The sequence below is a fragment of the Panthera leo genome, chromosome B2 (assembly GCF_018350215.1).
Source record: "Panthera leo isolate Ple1 chromosome B2, P.leo_Ple1_pat1.1, whole genome shotgun sequence".
NCBI lineage: Eukaryota > Metazoa > Chordata > Mammalia > Carnivora > Felidae > Panthera > Panthera leo.
Window position 1 is genome coordinate 114,470,903 of NC_056683.1, and position 18,738 is coordinate 114,489,640.

General features: G+C 35.9%; 1 protein-coding gene across 1 annotated transcript; it reads right to left on the reverse strand.

Moving 5' to 3' along the window:
- Positions 1 to 3,616: 3,616 nt before the first annotated feature.
- LOC122219169 (protein LEG1 homolog) lies at positions 3,617 to 16,112 on the reverse strand. Its single transcript, XM_042937406.1, has 6 exons — positions 15,812 to 16,112; positions 11,251 to 11,337; positions 9,888 to 10,072; positions 8,870 to 8,970; positions 6,959 to 7,197; positions 3,617 to 3,717 (listed from the first exon to the last, which is right to left on the reverse strand). Exons 1-6 carry the CDS (start codon positions 16,110 to 16,112, stop codon positions 3,617 to 3,619), a joined length of 1,014 nt encoding a protein of 337 aa, XP_042793340.1.
- Positions 16,113 to 18,738: the final 2,626 nt, after the last annotated feature.

Here is an 18,738-nt window from a genome sequence, read left to right on the forward strand (position 1 = left end):
TAATTACAGTTGTGTGCCATCATCCCAAACACAACCAATTTTTATTTTTAAAAATTGTATTTCTAAAGTGGCATGAATAATAACAAGCAAATACTAGAGATAAAATGAAATCATAAAAAATGCTCACTGCCAAAAAAAAAAAGCAAAAAGAGACAGATATGATAACAAAGGGACATACTTCTTAGCTGTGGATAATCTAAACACTTAAAATTAACTAACTGATGTACAGTAATCAATGGCCTAATCTTAAAAGTTAAAGACAGAAGTTGTTTGGATAGAAAAATCAAGACCCAGGGGAGCTCCTGGCTGGCTCAGCCAGTTGAACATGTGACTCATGATTTCAGGACCATGAGTTCAAGCCCCACGTTGGGTGTGGAGCCTACTTAAAAATAAAATTTAAAAATTATAAAAAGAGAAAAAAAGAAAAATCAAGACCCAATTACATAAGGTATAAACATAAGATAAAAATAATGACAAAATTAACATGGCAAAAACTCTAGTCTCTAAATTTTCTCCTTAAAAGTTTGATTTTCTTACAGCAATAGTGCAAATAAGAGAACATAAAAAATATGCATTTTTGTTCATCTTTCATACATTTTTAAAGAAGATATATACATATAGATATATCTCCTAAATTTTCTTTTTTTAAGATGCTTATTTTTTTTTGAGAGAGAGAGAGAGAGAGAGAGAGAGTGCAAGCGGGGGAAGGGCAGAGAGAGAAGGAGACACAGAATCTGAAGCAGGTTGCAGGCTCTGAGCTGTCAGCACAGAGCCTGACGTGGGGCTTGAACCTATGAACTGTGAGATCATGACCTGAGCCAAAGTGGGATGCTTAACCGACTGAGCCACCCAGGTGCCCCAGTATAGGTATATCTTCTAAATATATCCTGTATATATCTATATATCTCCTGTAAGTTTTTCATGATTTGATCTGAATCTCAGGTGTAAGTGAGCATCTGTGAAGAGTTTGTACATAATTGTTGAGTGTGTATGTTCCTTTGCAAAAACCGCCCACTCACTCTCTGCATAAAATGGACCATTATTGCCAGTTATTTTTACTCTGTGACTGCATTAGTCTTTGTTCACAGCTCATTGGAGCCGCTGTGCATAACTAACAGGGAAACCAATACAGAGAGTACATTCCACCAAACAAAATCTATCTCCAGGGAATCTGTAAGTTGACAAGAAGATGGGCTCACAGCCATAACTTGTAAACTGATGTAGACTCTAGAGCTTTAGGCAGAAATGATAAGTCAGGTACAGAGGGAGAAAGGGAAGCAGTCTGTGTATAGCAAGAGAAGAAGAAATATAATGCATGGAGAGAAAAGGACATGAGTGTTCATAAAGCTAGATATGTAAAGACTACTTTATTGGGTTTCTGATGACTTTTTGGCTCTTGTTCTAATAGCCAATGAAAACCATTTGTTCTTGCATCTCACTGTTTCCATGCAGTATTCATGTACTCTTCAAGTAAATCTTTTTCCTTTTTCGTGTAATTTGTTTTGGAAATTTCACTCCATGAAATTAAATTACTCTAATTTTTAATTCATAATATTATTACTAATTAAGATACTGGCAGCCACCATTTCTGACATAGAATAGATTAATCCCTGCTGTATTATAGCCGTCAGTAGAAAACATGTATATTACTTTGTAATGATATACTCAGAAATTTATTGTTTATTGCTCTGTAACTATTAATGGGTCATTTTGTTATATATATGTTCTTGAATGCATACAGTACAGTGATAATATCATGAATAATGTGTTATCAGACATAATGGCCCCCAAAAGATGTCCACATGTGAATCCCTGGACACATGAATATGTTAATTTAGATGGCAGAAGGGATTTTGCAGATGTTATTAAATTAGTGTCTTGAGATGGGGGGTTATCCTGGATAATTTGGGAGAGCTGATTAAAATCATCATGGTCCTTATAAATTAAAAAAGGGAGGCAGAAATTTCAGAATCAAAGAGATTTTTGAAGATACTGCACTACCGGCTTTGAAGATGAAGGAAGAGTCCATGAGCGGAAGAATGAGGGCAGCTTCTAGAAGCTGCAAAAGACAAGAGAACTAATTCTCTCCTGGAGCCTCCAGAAGAAACTAGTCTCTATCAACACGTTGATTTTTCTATAGTGAAATCCATTTTTGACATGTCATCTCCAGAACTGTAATATAACATATTTGTTATTTTAAAGCCTCCAAGTCTGTCGTAGTTTGTTACAGTAGCAAAAGGGAACTAAATAAAAATGGTTAAGGGGTGCCCGGGTGGCTCAGTCAGTTGAGTGTCCAGCTCTTGACTTCAGCTCAGGTCATGATCTCATGGTTTGTGGGTTTGAACCCCAAGTCGGACTCTGAGCTGGGAGTGGGGAGCCTGCTTGAGATTCTCTCTCTCCCTCTCTCTCTGCCCCTCCCCTGCTCACATGCTCTGTCTCTCTCTCAAAACAATACCACAAAAAATGCTTAAAAGTTATTAGCAAATGAATATGATTTGTAGGAATAGTAGAGTTGCTGTAATTCAGTATGAGTATGTTTCATGGTTTGGGCTTCCTGGAGTTTTGATGCAAGTTATCTTATTGGTAATTTGTTTATCAAATCTGTATTCTATACCATAGTTACTGGGTTATAGGTATTATACTGGATACTCATTGCCTTTTGTTTATTAAACCAGCCAATTTTTATAACCCAAATCTGTGTACTCTTCAATTATTTCCATTTTTCCCCATCATTTTCATTTTTTCAGTAAGTATATTGATGTACAGGGGAATTTGATAAATTGTTTACGATTGACCAGCTGACATTGGTTAGAAAATGGCAGAGCTTAGATGTAAACTCAGATCTTTCTGATATCAGTGCCTGTGTTATTTTACCATACTATCTACCTTTTGGCTCAATTTATTCATTTTTTTTTTTTTCCAAATAGTTTGGAATACTGTGGTTGGGAGCCTCTGTAAAACCTGTCAGCAAACTTCATACAAGCTATGGAAGGAAAGTCACCAAGGGGGCAAGCAGGAGGGAGGACTGCCTTCCTGTCAATGCACATTGTCTCTTCTTAAAGGAAAGAAATTTTGCCCCCTGTGACCCTGATGTACTCCATAATAAGTATGAGCTAAAAAAAAAAAAAAAGAAAAGAAAGAAAGAAATGTTCAGAACATAATTTTTCTAACTTTCAGAGAACTCCAAAGACACGATGGATCAAATGATACATCCTAAACTAATAGTTCATTTTTAAATGTTTTAAAAATCCATAGTCATCATCCAAATTTTATTGCAAATCTTCTGCCTCTTGACTATTGATCATAAAAATATATTCCTCCAAATTCCATAAAATTAATTTGGATTGAATAAAATCCAAAATTCTAATCAGGTTTTATGAACTTTATTAATTTATCAGCATTTGTCAGTTATTCAACTGAATCTACATTAAAAAGTAAACATTTTCATTATTGATACTAATTTAAATTAAGGAAATTAATGGCAATATATTAACTCAAACTTTAAGATATACACAATGACAAAATTATGCAAACATGCAAGGACTAATCTTGAGAATACTGTTCCTCGAGAAATTATCATCGTGGATTTTTATTTTATACACATTTCCAGAAGCATTTAATTGAAAGAATGAAGGATGAATTCCAAAATCTCTAGAAACAGTTTCCTTGCAACTGTTGACTTCATTAAAGTTTTCCATAAAACAAAAGATAATGTACCTAGAAAATAGTAAAGATATTTAGGAGTTTTAGGTAAAATTTAATTTTAATCCCAAATGTTGAAATTATCTAAAACAAAATTCAATTAGTATGAAAGTAGCATGTTTTCATATGCATTTTTAAAATAAAACAATATTTTGCTTTTTAAAATTATGTTATGCCCTCACTCATATTCAAACATCTAAGATACATAAGTAACTAAAGAGAACAATGGATACAGCAACGATTAAAGAAATGAAAATCCATAAAAAATCAGACTCTTGAAAATTAGTAAGTTTGTTAATACTCATTTTCAGTGCCTATGCAGAAACATGAACTCTAAAAAAACAATTTGTGTTGTTTCTGTTTTTGTTTTGACAAGAATGTAATCTATACTATACTTTTTAATTGCCACTTGGCAATACCTGATCCATGAATTCATTTCTAGTAATTTAATCTGTCACCATCCCAACAAGTTAAGCTAATAATAGTACACACTCAATGCTGCTTTTACATTACCTAAAACTAAAAAGCATACAAATCCATTCAATGAAAAGTTATATATTACTTACAGAATAATGTGTCAATATTTGCTGACTTGCTAATTTCTCAAGTGTATATGGCTAGTGAGAAATTAATAGGACAGAACTGTGCCATACGTATAACCTCTTTTAAGCAAACAGCACAGTTTTTAGTCAAATTATTGACTTATTTATTTATTTATTTATTTATATTTTATTTTTATTTATTTATTTTTTAAATATGAAATTTATTGTCAAATTGGTTTCCATACAACACCCAGTGCTCATCCCAACAGGTGCCCTCCTCAATGCCCATCACCCACCCCCCCATCAACCCTCAGTTCATTCTCAGTTTTTAGGAGTCTCTTATGAAGAAACAGACTCTTAACTATAGAGAACAAACTGATGGTTACCAAAGGGGAGGTGGGTGGGGGAATGGGTGAAATAGGTGATGAGGACTAAGGAGTGCACCTGTCATAATGAGCACCAGGTGTTGCGTGGAGGTATTGAATCACTACATTTTACACATGACACCAATACAACACTGTATGTTAACTAACTGGAATTTATTTATTTTTTCAATATATGAAATTTATTGTCAAATTGGTTTCCATACAACACCCAGTGCTCATCCCAATAGGTGCCCTCCTCAATACCCATCACCCACCTTCCCCCACCCCTCATCAACCCTCAGTTTGTCCTCAGTTTTTAAGAGTCTCTTATGTTTTGGCTCCCTCCCTCTCTAATCTTTTTTTTTTTTCCCCTTCCCCTCCCCCCCATGATCTTCTGTTAAATTTCTCAGGATCCACATAAGAGTGAAAATGTATGGTATCTGTCTTTCTCTGTATGACTTATTTCACTTAGCATAACACTCTCCAGTTCCATCTATTACTTATTATTTATTTATTTATTTATTTATTTATTTATTTATAGTCACTAGTTCATACAAATATTTTTTGTAGGAATAGGACCAAAAGTTAAAAAATATATATCAGACAAGGAATTAAGGTAAGGAATTAAGGAATGAGGATGGATAGAAGGTAAGTTTTATGTGTATTTAATAACTTTCTGTAGTGTTTTAATTTTTAATAAGAGGCATATATTGAATATATTTTTAAAATAAGTAGAAAAGAAATTATAGCCATAAAAATGAAATATTATTAAGAAATGGAGAAAAGTATTTAGTAATGGTATCCTATTTTTTTTCTATAACTCAAATTAGTTAAAAATATCTGCCAAGGCTTTAAGCACAATTTTTGAATTCTGAGTATGAGTGGATGCATACAATTAGTATACAGGAAACATGATAGCTAGTTTAACTACATTCCAATTTGTCTTTTTTTTTTCTTTTTATTGTAGCCTATAGAGTAAATTCAAAATTCCTTAACAAATCCAAGCTAATTTTAATACAACTGGAACTTACAAAAATCTAAACATCTGTTGTATACAATCTTTAAATGTAATCAAGTCTATCTATTCAGTCCCTCTGTATACTAGGCCAATAGAGTTTGTTCATATCATCTAAGACTAGATTGTACTTTCCATATCTGACAGTGTGGTAATCAATACGTTTTTATGATTCTCCTAACAGTGGGGTTCAGACAAGAGTTAATTTTCCCAAGTCCCTCCTACCCCTCATCTAGTTGAGCTGTATGACTATTCTTACCAAAGGTATGTGAGATATAGTTAAGTTTGTCACTTCTAGTAGGCTTTTCAAAGACGAGCCCCCTTAAGCCCTTAATTCCTTTGAATTACTTTATAGGGAGGATACAGTGATGAAGCAGTGAATGTTGATGGAGCCAAAGTTGGAAACATCCTAGATCTCTTAATTACCATGGAAGAAAGCCTCTTACCAATTGAGTATCTCAATTCATCATGTGAGACAGAAATAGAATCCTTCGAGTTTTGCCATTACAATCTGAAGGTTTATTTATTAAAACAGCAATGTTACCCTTGGTAATACATAAACAAGTTTTACTTTTAAAATACAATGCATTCATTTTTATTTTGAATCATATCTTATTTCTGAATTCTTCTTTAGGGAATATGAATTAAACACATGCACATGCACACACACATTTTTTTCCCCTCAGGAGAACAAGGATAAATAGTATTTGGGAAACTGAATGACATAGTAATTTTCACATTTACAAATTTATGTAATTTCATCTGTGTTTTCTACTTACTAAACCTAAGATTTTGAAATTTTGGAGAAATATATCTCTTTCAAAACCAGAATTTGGGAGGGGGGTCAAATTTTTTCCTTGATGTCTATAATCATAGTATTGGATGGGGAAAGTCCATATAACACAATTTATTTCAGGGTTTTTTTAGTTATAGCAAGCGTCATTATTATGTTTATTATCTTTTTTGTTTAAAAGCAAAATAAAATTAAATAGCAAAATTTGTCCAAGAAAGAAATAGGGATTTCCATTATCTCCTTGCCAAAGTAACATGTGGTGATATTGATCTGCTTTGTTGAAAGGCCCCAGAGGAGAAGAGGTGTTAAATAACTAAGGGCCTTACTAAATAAGTAAGTTAAGTAATATGTACTCACTAAATGAAGGCACTCACAAACCCACAAGGATTATTGTTAAAACTTTGAAACATATCTTAAAAAGTCAACATTTCCTTCTTTAGACAGTCTGTTGTAGTAATTTATGATTCGATCGTCTTTCATTACCTATGAAATCAACACAATGTATAGAACTTACAAATAAAAAGGTCTCTGTGTCTCTTACCTGTGTACTTATGTACTTTGTGGAGAACACTTAGAGCAAACAGGACTGTGTTCTGAAAGCCACTAAAGTCATGGATGAAGGGGGCTCTATCCTCATTCATAAGCATGCGTTTTGGCAGCTCCTTCTGGAATTCATATGTTCTAATTAAGGTTGTAGGAAAGAGTGGTGGAGCTAAATAATCCACAAATAAAGCCCAGCTTCTTTCAAAATCAGCTTCTTGTTTAGAATAGTATTTTAATCTAACAGAGAAGTGGAGAAAGTATACATTTACAGTTAGTCTACCCAGAATTTTGCCAACTCAATTTTCAAAACAGATAACGTGTTCAAAATGACATTTTTGAACTTTTTAGAATATGGAGTAAAGAAACTTGATGTTGATGTTAGCTCCTACACTTGAACACTTGAAAAGATGTTATTAAAATTTTTAATTTGAATATTACCATCTCAGAACATATGTGTTTTTAATCACATGTTTCCCTTTTCGTGAAGCATTTACATTACTTACATAAATTCTGATATGTGACCAAGTATCATTATTTTAAAATATAAAGATAAAAATAAAAGAAAATTAGCAAAATTTCTGCTGAATTTAGACATCTCTTAACACAATGTTCATTTCAGGTAACCACTAAAAATGAAGTAACAGATTTTTTTTTTTTTTTTTTTTGCTTTTTAAGGAGCTTCGTATTTTTTTTTTTTTCTGATGATCCTAGAAAGCCAACTTTTCTTTCTGGTTTTCAGGTATACAATGTAATGACTTGATATATGCGTATATTGTGAAATGATCACCACAGGAAGTCTAGTTAACATTTGTTACCATGCAAAGTTACAAATTTTTTTTCTTGTGGTGAAAACTATTAAGATCCACTCCTCAGCAACTTTCAAATAAGCGACATATTAACTATAATGACTATGCTGTATATTATTACATCCCCATGAACTGTGTATAACTGGCAATTTGTACATTTTGTCCTCTGAGACCCCAGAGGAACAATTCCTATTGACTGATTATCTCTGTGTAAGGGGAGGGGGGCATGCATGCAATACTTTTCCTGATTGTTTGCACACCTGTCTCTTTTTTTTTTAAACACTGGACAGTTCACACACTATAAAGTAGACACTCTAAAAATCAGATTCCCACCCTCACCAGGGTTTTTTGTTGTTTGGTTTTCTTGTCATTGTTGTTTACTGTTTTGCATGGACAGATTCTGTTGTTCATTCTGTGTTCTTTGTAGTGAGTCATCACTGAGGTCCCTGCTCATAAGCATCATGGTCAGCTAAAGATTAATTAAAGGTTCCCTTAAGTTCCTTGAACCAATAAATCTTCCACTCTTTGCTGAGGAGCCCTGTGCATGTGTTGGGGTATATCTTCAACGCTAAGGCTTTACTTCCTATTTGGTCAGGGCCTCAAGGTAGCCAGAGGCAAGATATTAGGGTTCTCTCAGTTCTTGCCTGGGTATGCTCTCAGTTCTATTAATAGTTGTGAGCTCCCAGAAATGCTTGTCGGTCCTGAAAAAGACAAATGATCTGTAGACATAGTAACAAGTAGACACCAAACCATTTTTAGACTGACTTCAATCCATCAACAAACACTCCCTTCGTGAACAGGTTTTGCAAGTATCCAATAAGTGACATCTCTTCATTTCTAAAAGTCAGTCAACAAGGAATGGACTCCCGGCATAAACATTTCTCTAATGACAAATGACAGCTGTCTCACCTGCATAACCCTCCTATACTGATGACTCAACTCACTTAAGTGCCTAAAAATCTACCCGTTTCTGAACTCTGCATCTCCTAATAACTTACCTCAAGATGAAAAGAGTGCTCTTCAAAGACTTCAGTGAAAAAGACAGTGTAAGATGGAAAGATTATTACCATATTGAAACAAAATAACTCTAGATCCACTCTTACCTATTGTGAAAGTTTTTACGAGCAATCTCCAAAGATGAGACATGTGCAGCCCATAAGTACTCCAACAGGTCATCAAAGCTACTAGAATGTGACTTTACGTGCTATCCAGGAAAAAAAACAAGTTATTGATATGTGGGCAATTATAACAATCTCTCTTCTTGAAAATCAGTTCTATTTACAAATATAATTTTTCAACATTCTAAATAAGGGGAGAACATTTTTTTCTAAGAGTTAAGGTATGAAAGAAAGATGTAATGCTTAACACTTCCTGAAGAGCTCAATATCAGTTATTTTAATTACTAGTGATACTGAAATCATACGAAAAGAATAAACCATGTGTTTCAGAAATGTTCAGGATTTTACACTGTTCAGAACCAGATCTTTAGTATTTTGTACATTTGTTTTTTTCTTGCCATGCAACAAACTGTCCACAAAGTGTCAAAGCTAATCTTATGCAATATAATGAAGAAGTTCTCTAAAGGGAAACCCAATCTTTAGTCATTTACTCTTTCACCCATGATACTTTGCTTTGGACATCAATATTTGCTTCTGAGTGTCAAATGCTCATTTTAATCAAGTCATATGTGATTTGCTTATCAAGAGAGTTGAAATAAGCTGATCAAATTCACCACAACCTATCCCACAATTGCATTTGTATATCAGTTATTGCTCAGTTGTCCTGAAATTGTGATGAGCTAGGATACTTCATGCACTGTTAAGCCATAATTTCTCTGGGTTCACCTGTGTGTATATAACTTTAGTATGAGAAGAGTAGATAGGGCAGTCTTGATACCTTATTGGCAGTGAGGATGTTATCGAGGTATGATGTCATGCAGCAATCCACTCATACTAATATTGCTGTCACCATAATATTTTCACATTAGGAACTTTATTCCTTAGGACTGCATTGTGCAATGCATAAAAAATCTACATGAAGTGCTATTCAAAAATTATCTGGCTAGCCTTGAAAAGTATTAATTAAAGCACACACACACGCCCACAAACACACACACAAAACCTGGTAAAATTCATTCCACTTTTTCATTGCTTCTGGAAAGGATGAATGACAGCTAGAAACATTGTAACAAAAATTCATCTGATCCTTGGGCAGTGGCAGAAAGATGACTTTGTCTGATGGTATCCCCATTATACCAGAATCAACCGCAGCAAGGAAGGGCATTGCAGAGAGATAATAATTAAGATCTGTATAAACAAACATTTATTAATATTGTTAATATATAAAAGAAGTTGTTTTTGAAGTAAAGAAGTCTCTCATAAAAGTACACCCACAGATCTAGAAATGTGGTAAAACTTAAGCAGTAATTTTGGGAACTTTGGGAATATTATCAGAAATTTCCCTTAATGTTGGGACACCTGGGTGACTCAGAGAGTTAAGCATCCAACTCTTGATTTTGGCTCAGGTCATGATCTCACAGTTCATGAGTTCAGACCCCACATAGGACTCTGTGCTGATAGCAGGGAACCTGCTTTGGATTATCTCTCTCTCTTTCTCTGCCCCTCCCCTGCTCATTCTCTCTCTCTCTCTCTCAAAATAAATAAGTAAACATCAAAAAAAGAGACATTTTCCTTAGTGTTATATACAACTTGAATATGCTTCTCTTAAAAACCCTGCTCTCATAAAGCAAAATAGATTTATGTTGTACATTTATTATTTTATTTTATTATTTTATTTTACACACACACACACACACACAGAGTGGGGGAGGAGCAGAGAGAGAGGGAGACACAGAATCTGAAGCAGGCTCCGGTTTCTGAGTTGTCAGCACAGAGCTCGACGTGGGGCTCGAACTCACAAACCGTGAGATCATGACCTGAGCTGAAGTCGGAAGCTTAACTGACTGAGCCACCCAGGTGCCCCATACATTTGTTATTTTAAATCATGGATAATAATTGCACTGGAATTTAAAATACTAATTAAATTCCAAGGTACAGTAAGTGAAAAATTTAAAAATTAGTAACAGAATTCTATACTTTTCTAAGTTTTTATTCTAAAGCTGAAAATCTGACATAGCTTTAAAATACAATAATATTTATCTAGATATTTCCCTTGTTAACAAGTTTTTATTTTATAATATAACACAAATTTCGCTCCCGCCTTATATGTTTCAATCAAACTTTGAGGTTTCTGGTCTCCCTGATATTTTTATAATTAAATAAATTAATCAGTAAATTAAAAATATATCTATCTCAAAACCCATTTCAAGACATCCACATTTGAGCCAAACAGACTTTGTTTTGTTTCGTTTTATAAAAGCAGTGATTCTGGGTTTGGTTTTGCTTCTCTGACTGGGATCTTAAGTTGAACTGATTTTTTATGGAAAGGTCATCTATTTGAGGTTTGACGGTCACACTGAACTCACCAGCCCACCAACTGTCCACAGAGATGCACAGATGATCCCCAGACTTATGGCCACAGTCCGTACTTTCCGTGGGATCGGCTAATCTGCCTAAAAGAGACAAAATCCAGAGTTGGTTTTACCAGGACCTCTTCCTAGCTGTAGAGACAAACGCTAACTAGACACACCATGTTTACAGGAATAAAGAATTGTGTCAGCTTTCCTATCACATTGTCTTTCCTTCACTTCATGACTTTCTGCTTCCTATCTCCCATGCATATTTTTTCCTTTTCCTTAACATCCCTACAATGATCTACTTTCTCTCACAGGCCTTAGGTTTTTTTAACTTCTGTAGTCTGTGTTTTTTCCCTTTACTAACTACTCTGCATCTTCGATATTAGGGAGTGAATATTCCTGTATAGTAAGCAAGATCTGGACTCATTTGCTGAAAACCAAATCCTTTTTCATTGCTTACTGACTATTTGACCTGGGTAAGTAACTTCTGCAAGCCTCAGTTTTCTAGTGTATATATTTGAATAACAATAATTACCTCCTAGAAGTCTGGGGTTTTTATTTATTTTTATTATTTTTTTTTTTTTTAATTTATTTTTGGGACAGAGAGAGACAGAGCATGAACGGGGGAGGGGCAGAGAGAGAGGGAGACACAGAATCGGAAACAGGCTCCAGGCTCCGAGCCATCAGCCCAGAGCCTGATGCGGGGCTCGAACTCACAGACCGCGAGATCGTGACCTGGCTGAAGTCGGACGCTTAACCGACTGCGCCACCCAGGCGCCCCAAGTCTGGGGTTTTTAAATGAAGGACTTAAAAAGTGCTCAGTTCAGGGGCATTTGGGTGGATCAGTCTGTTGAATGTCTGACTCTAGATTTCGGCTCAGATTGTGATCTCACAGTCATGAGTTCAAGCCCCGGGTCAGGCTCTGTACTGACAGTGCAGAGCCTGCTTGGGATTCCCTCTCTCTCTTTCTCCCTCTGCCTCTGACTTGCTGTGCTCTCCCTCAAAATAAATAAACTTTAAAAAAGTGCCCAGCTCAGAGAATATGTGTTTCCATAAATATTAGCAATTATTCTATTTTTATCTTTTTGTCATCCTCTCTTACCTCCGACTTTCAAAACATGCCTTTCTGGTTTTTTTCACACTTGATATTTTCTACCTTCTGCATATACTTGCATATCCCTGAAGCTGTCTCTGACTCAATGCCCGTCTCTGTCCCTGTTTCAACCATTTTCACACTGGCTTATTCTCTTTACTCCTGCTAACTTTCTCTTTTCTCTAGTTCTTCTTGACCAGATGAACTTTCAATGGGCAAAAGGAAAGGTTTGAGTGGTTCTGCTCATTCATGGAAATTTCCCAAAATTGTTAATCTTCTTTTGAACTAGAATAATATTCAAGTATGTGAAACATACCTCTCCTGGTTCTTAGGTTTTGTCTCAGTTGGGAGTTATTTTAAATCTGCTTCCAAGACTCTCTGTCCTTTTAAGACCACTCAGTCTCAGAGGATGGTTGCCCATGAAGCTAATCTGAGGATTTCCTTATGTTGCTGACTTCTGTGTCATCTACTCTATATACGAAACTGTGCTCCAGTTCCATTTTTGCCAAATCTCCACCAAACTGCTTTATTGGTGATTCCAAGTCACTTCCAACTGAGATACCTGAGAGCATACCTGAGACTGAACCCCTAATCTTGATTGTCAAGGAAGATTGCCTCACGAATCTTCTGTTCTTTGTCAGAGGAGTTTCAGGACTCTTCTGGACATCTTCAGTACTTTCTCTTTCTTTACAGCCAAGCTGTGCCTGCTTCCAGATGTTTTATCTTCTGAAGAAATTTTTTTCTTGCCTTTCCATGGCAAGAAATACCTCATCCTCCATAACCTTGACCAAACATTGTTTTCCATCATACCCACTTCTTCCAGAACAAAATTTATGTTGTATTTATTACTATTCAAATTCAAAATTTTGGAAAATATAGCAAACTGTATTTTCCAACTAGATTTATTTCTGTAGCATACATTATGTATCTCCTATACTCTCAACATTTTCCTCTTTCTCTATTTTTCTCATGTATACAAAACTAATTCCACTAATTCTTGCCCTTTTGTTCTTTCTAGTTCTTTGTCCCTGGATTACTATTTTAAAAGCCCATCAACATTGTACCCTTTTCTCAAGATTCACTTCAAATCTTACTCTATTCCCAGATGATTCCAGCTCACGACATGCACTTTTATCTAACATCTTACGATTCAACTCTTTCTTGTTCTATGGTTGGATCATTTCTAACTCTCCTTCTTAACCATGTTGTAACTCCTTCAAGGGAAGGCAATGATATCTACTGTCAATTTCTCGTATATGTGCCAGTCTTCCTTTTTTTCATTTAAGTGACGCTTCGTCACTTCTTTATCCTCCCTCAGACTTCCAGTGTTCTCTCCCCAATTCAAACATTATTCTGATTAAAATTTCAGCTAACCAATAAAAATGAATGAATGCTGACATATGAAACTAGACAGATGAATTTCAAAATAATCATGACAATTGAAATAAACCAGACCAAAAAAAGAGCACCCAACTGTCTATATGAAAATTCTAGATAATGCTATCTAATCTGTAATGATGGAAATCAGTGGTTACTGGTGAAGTTTGGGAGTGGGGGGATGAGTAGTTGGAGGAATGGGGAAGGCTGGGAGAGACTGGGTAAAGAGAAGTTCCTGAAGATGAGAATACAAAAGGGAAAAGAACATTTTTGGAATGATACATATGGTCATTATCTGTGGTGATGGGCTCAAAGCTATATACCTATACCAAACTTACCAAAAAATACATTTTACATATGCTGTTTATTCTATGTTTATTACATATTAATAAAACTATATTTAAAAAAAAACACGTGCTAAGCAATCTAGAAGCAAACATTTAACGTATTCAAGTATTGTGAAAGCATTAGGCTCTTGTTACTAAACTAATCCATATTGCTTAAGAGCCCAATTAAAATTCCCCAGTCTGACTTAAAGACATCTCTTTCACTAACCTTGGTTCATCTTCTCAAATAAACCACCCACTACTCTTTCACATCCCAGTTCTTCTGCCTATGTGGTTGTCTTCTTCCAGTAAAACCTGCTATCAATGTCATCTTTGTAATTAGTATACCAGCAGTTATATTCTCGAAATGCCTCCATCAAGCTCTTTGGTCCTCATTTCTTCCCATGATATCCTCAGCCCATGGTTGTCACTGTCTGTCCTGAGCTACTCTTGTACTTACAGTCCTTATCATGTCTTTGAGACTTAGCATACTGTGGGTGAAATATTTTTATGGGCTATTTCATAATTTATAATTCTGTTTTGGTTTTCTCTAGTCGTATCATAGAATTCAACTCAATTAAATACATAAATCAGCCCTTAAAAAACAGTAGAATCCCATGTATTGTATTCATGAATGAAAATGATATTTTGAAAATACCTTATCCAATATTTTACTTTACTGTTTGTTCATTACTGGGCCCAGAGCTGAAAATTTTTGTAGGAGTAAGTGTGTGCACCCCTTGGGGGAGTTGATTATTGTTTACGGAGGATCTTATGTTTTTGCTTCTCCAGAACCATGTCTCAGGAGTTCATATATTCTTCTTTTCCATGCCAAGAGCAGCCCAAGAATGGGAATTATACTGGATGTCAGGGGATTCTCCCAGCGAACTTGGAATGTCATCACAGATCAGACGTTGCAGTCTCTTTCTCTGTCTTTTCTATAATGCCACCCATCTTCTCACTGATTCCTTTCTTCCAATAGTGTTTTCTAGAAGTTGATAGTGAAGGTCTCTTCCCATTGAACAAGATGGCTTGGGGCTTATGATATTTTTGTTCCAAAACAAATATCTATGTTTATTCCTCAGTAGAGATGCTATTTTCAGGTTTTCCTACAGAAGTTTTGTTTTTTCTCTTTTGTCACTCCAATCTCTATGACTATAGTCTAATCATATTTAGAACTATAGATAATGCAAATTAATCTTGTACACCCATGTGTAGTTAATGCATATCACCTTAGCTGTTTTGTTGTTGGATGTACTCTTCAGTGCTTAGAACTAGGCTTGGTCCCAGTAGCCCATCAATTAATATTTATTGATATTGACTGAACTAAGCCTAATATGCTGTGCTTCGGTGAGTGTGGTAATCACTAGCCACTTGTAGCTCTTCAAGTTAAATTAATTAAAATTAAACAAAATCAAGAATTCAGTTCTTCAGAAGCATTAGCCATTTCAAGTGCTTAGTAGCTTCATATAAGAATATAAGAGCTGCTGCTTTCATAGAGAACAGTGCAAATAGAAACATTTCATCATTGTACACAATTCTTTTGGACATTTCTGGCTAGCAAAAACCATGCATGTAGGGGACATTCCATAAATAGTTGATAGAGATTGGGCAAGAACGCAAATGGCTGGAAAAGGAATAGAAAGGAAAGAGAAAAAAATCAATTTTCACAAAGATGGTGCTAAATGTACAAGGTACTACTTCCTAATTAATTCACACTTAAATCAAAGGTCATTGTAATGTAGTCATTGTAATGAAAAAGAGACATTCTTACCTGTCTGATATTGCCATCCATGATGTACAGGCAATCCCCATAAAATATTTTGTTCATTTTCTGGTGAAAATTTTGCAAAATATTTGGCTGTCTTGTTCAGTAGGATTTTATACGTCCCCAATCTCTCAGGATAATGCCAGAAGTTAATGATATACTTTCCATTTTCTATCTTATAGTCACTGAACTGACCAGGACTCTCTTTCCACAGAGGGGGATATACATCTGCGATATCGGATGCTCTTGCTAAAGAAGCAAAAATACAACCAATGATTAGATAGGGCCAGGAAAGACCGAAAGCCATGGTGTTTAGCCCAGAGACTGAGATTATGACAGGACCTTTTTTGGGAAATAGAGGAGGAAGCTACGTTGTTTTTCTGCACCTCATCTAATCAACACCTTCCACTGCCTTTCTTGGTAATGAGAAGGTGGAGGTAAACAAATGCCTTACCAAAGATAGTAGGCTACCTCCCTTGTTAATCATCTCAAAAATTGTTGAGTATGTATCAGTCTCTAGAATTTTTAGTAAGACTGGGTTTCATCCTAAATTTATTTTTGTCTCTATCTTCTGTCTCTCATATTAATTATAATAATAAATTGTATGTCTTCCCCAGAGTTACTTGATTTTTTTTTTAATTTTTTATTTTTTAGAGAGAGTGTGTGGGTGGGGGAGAGGGGCAAAAGAGAAAAAGAATCTTAAGCAGGCTCCGTGCTCACTGTGGAGCCCAATGCAGAGCTCTATCCCATGACTCTGGGATCATAACCTGAGACGAAATCAAGTCAGCTGCTCAACTGATTGAGCCACCTAAGCGTCTCTAGAGTTATTTCAGTTTTAAAGAACGGCTGTTTATCCAATTTTATCTCTAGTTAGTGGGATTTCAGCCACATAAATAAACAGTTAAATAAACAATTTTAGATACAATTTGTAAGACATTTTAGTGATATTTGGGACTTTACCAAATTTCTTTGAAATTTTAGTTCAAGTGCAAGTCCAGACTTGTATGTCAGACATATCAACCCAAATTCCATGTTACCAGGATCTGAGCCAAAAACTTGTGTGCAGGCAGTTGCTTTGTGGTTACAGAGTAAAAGAAAAAGAGGGAGAAAAAAAAAAAGAAAGGAGGAAAGTAAATACAAGGAGAGACTATCAGTTTGCTTCCACTAAGGGTGCGGGTGCTTAATGTTTTCTTGGGACTAAGGAGGAACACTCCTATGAAAAAGCCCCTGGCCTTGAGGGATGGAATTAAGCATTTGCTCTTACCGTTCACTGGCCAAAGGCGACCCAAAATGTAGAAACTCTGCTGCACTTCTGGTTGCACAGACCTGTGTGCTAAGTCTGTTGTTATTGTTGTTGTTTTTGTTTTGGTTACACTTTCTTTCCAGATAAGGAAACAGGTTAAGTAGCTCAAAAAGCTGATGGAGCGCTTTAAGTGAGCTGAAAACTATACGTGTGTTATTCTGCTCCACCTTGAGGGTAATATGTCTTCTGACTGGTTTGGAGACACATTCTTTGCATGCCACCAATCGCAGGCTTCCTCTTTGCCCTGAACTCAGCTGCTCCAAGGATTAGAGGTGAGGCCAAAGTCTCCCCATCCCTAATAGACTGGAGGGCCCTACATATGCTGAAGAACTACAAAGGCAGGGAGAGATTGAACTCTTCAAAGCTCTCTTGGATACAGGGACCCAAATCACCAACTTTCTCAGTCCCGTAGGAAAAAGGGATGCTGAGTAGAGGTGGTAAAGCCATGACTCTGGAGTAGAAACCACTGTACCATGTGAGGGAGTAGAAATAAAGAGCATCTGAGCCAGAGCACTTTCTAGACACTGAGAAAGACACAAATGAAGCACCAACGAGGAAAAAAATCTTCTCCAACAGCTCCAGCCATCACCTCCAGTCTAACCAACCTGCCACTTTCTGCTTCCCTAACTCTCAGGTAGGAAGCGACACAGTGTCCCGGAAGAGCAGTTGGATCCCTTGATATCCTGAATTGAACTGATAACAGATCAGTTTATAAGAAACTTTTTTTTATTAGAAAACCATTCCTAAGCCACACACCTAAGTTGAAAGGCGTTTATTGAGCAGTAACTTTTATTGTAGGTGCTGTATCAGCCCTGGCCTGTCGTGGTGAACAAAGTACAAAGATGCCTGTCTTTGAGATGTTGTTGGTTCACAACCCTCTCAGGAGCTTCCTAGATGTCACCTGAAACATATGAGGAGGGCAGGGAAAGACCGAAGAAAGAGGCAGACCACTCCAGGTTGGTAGATGGCAGCCTTCCTAAATAAAGGAAGCGTACATAGGAGGCTTGTTTTGGACAGCAGCAAGATGAATGTATCCTGCGTCTGTCTGCCAAATCTTAAAAATTTCTAAAAAGGCCTTAACTGTATTTAGTCACATATACCATGTAGGTATTTTCAACACCGCATCCCTATCCCTGTAGGTTTCAGATAGGTAGGGATAGGGATAGGAAAGACAAGCAGAACCCACATTCCAAGGACAGAGGTGGGGGGGGGGGCGGGGAGGAGCCTCTGAAGACCAGGATCCAGCTCATGGGTCAACTGGCATCTTTTTGATGTCTTTCCCCAACAGATGTTCAACAAAGGATTTTGGTAAAAAGGTAATCTCTGAAAAAAGAAAGTAATTTGATTTGTGACAGATGAATTTTACCTTCAATTTCATTTTTCAATTTTTATTGATGTATAATTGACAAAATTTGTATATATTTAAGATACATAATGTGATGCTTTGAGATGTATATACATAATAAAATGATTACTACAGTCAAGCTAATAGCCCTTCCATTACCTCACATAGTTACCACTTTGTGTGTGCATGTGTGTGTGTGTGTGTGTGTGTGTGTGTGTGTGTTGTGAGAATACTTAAGTTCTACTCTCTTAGCAGTTTCAAATATGAAATACAGTACTATTCACC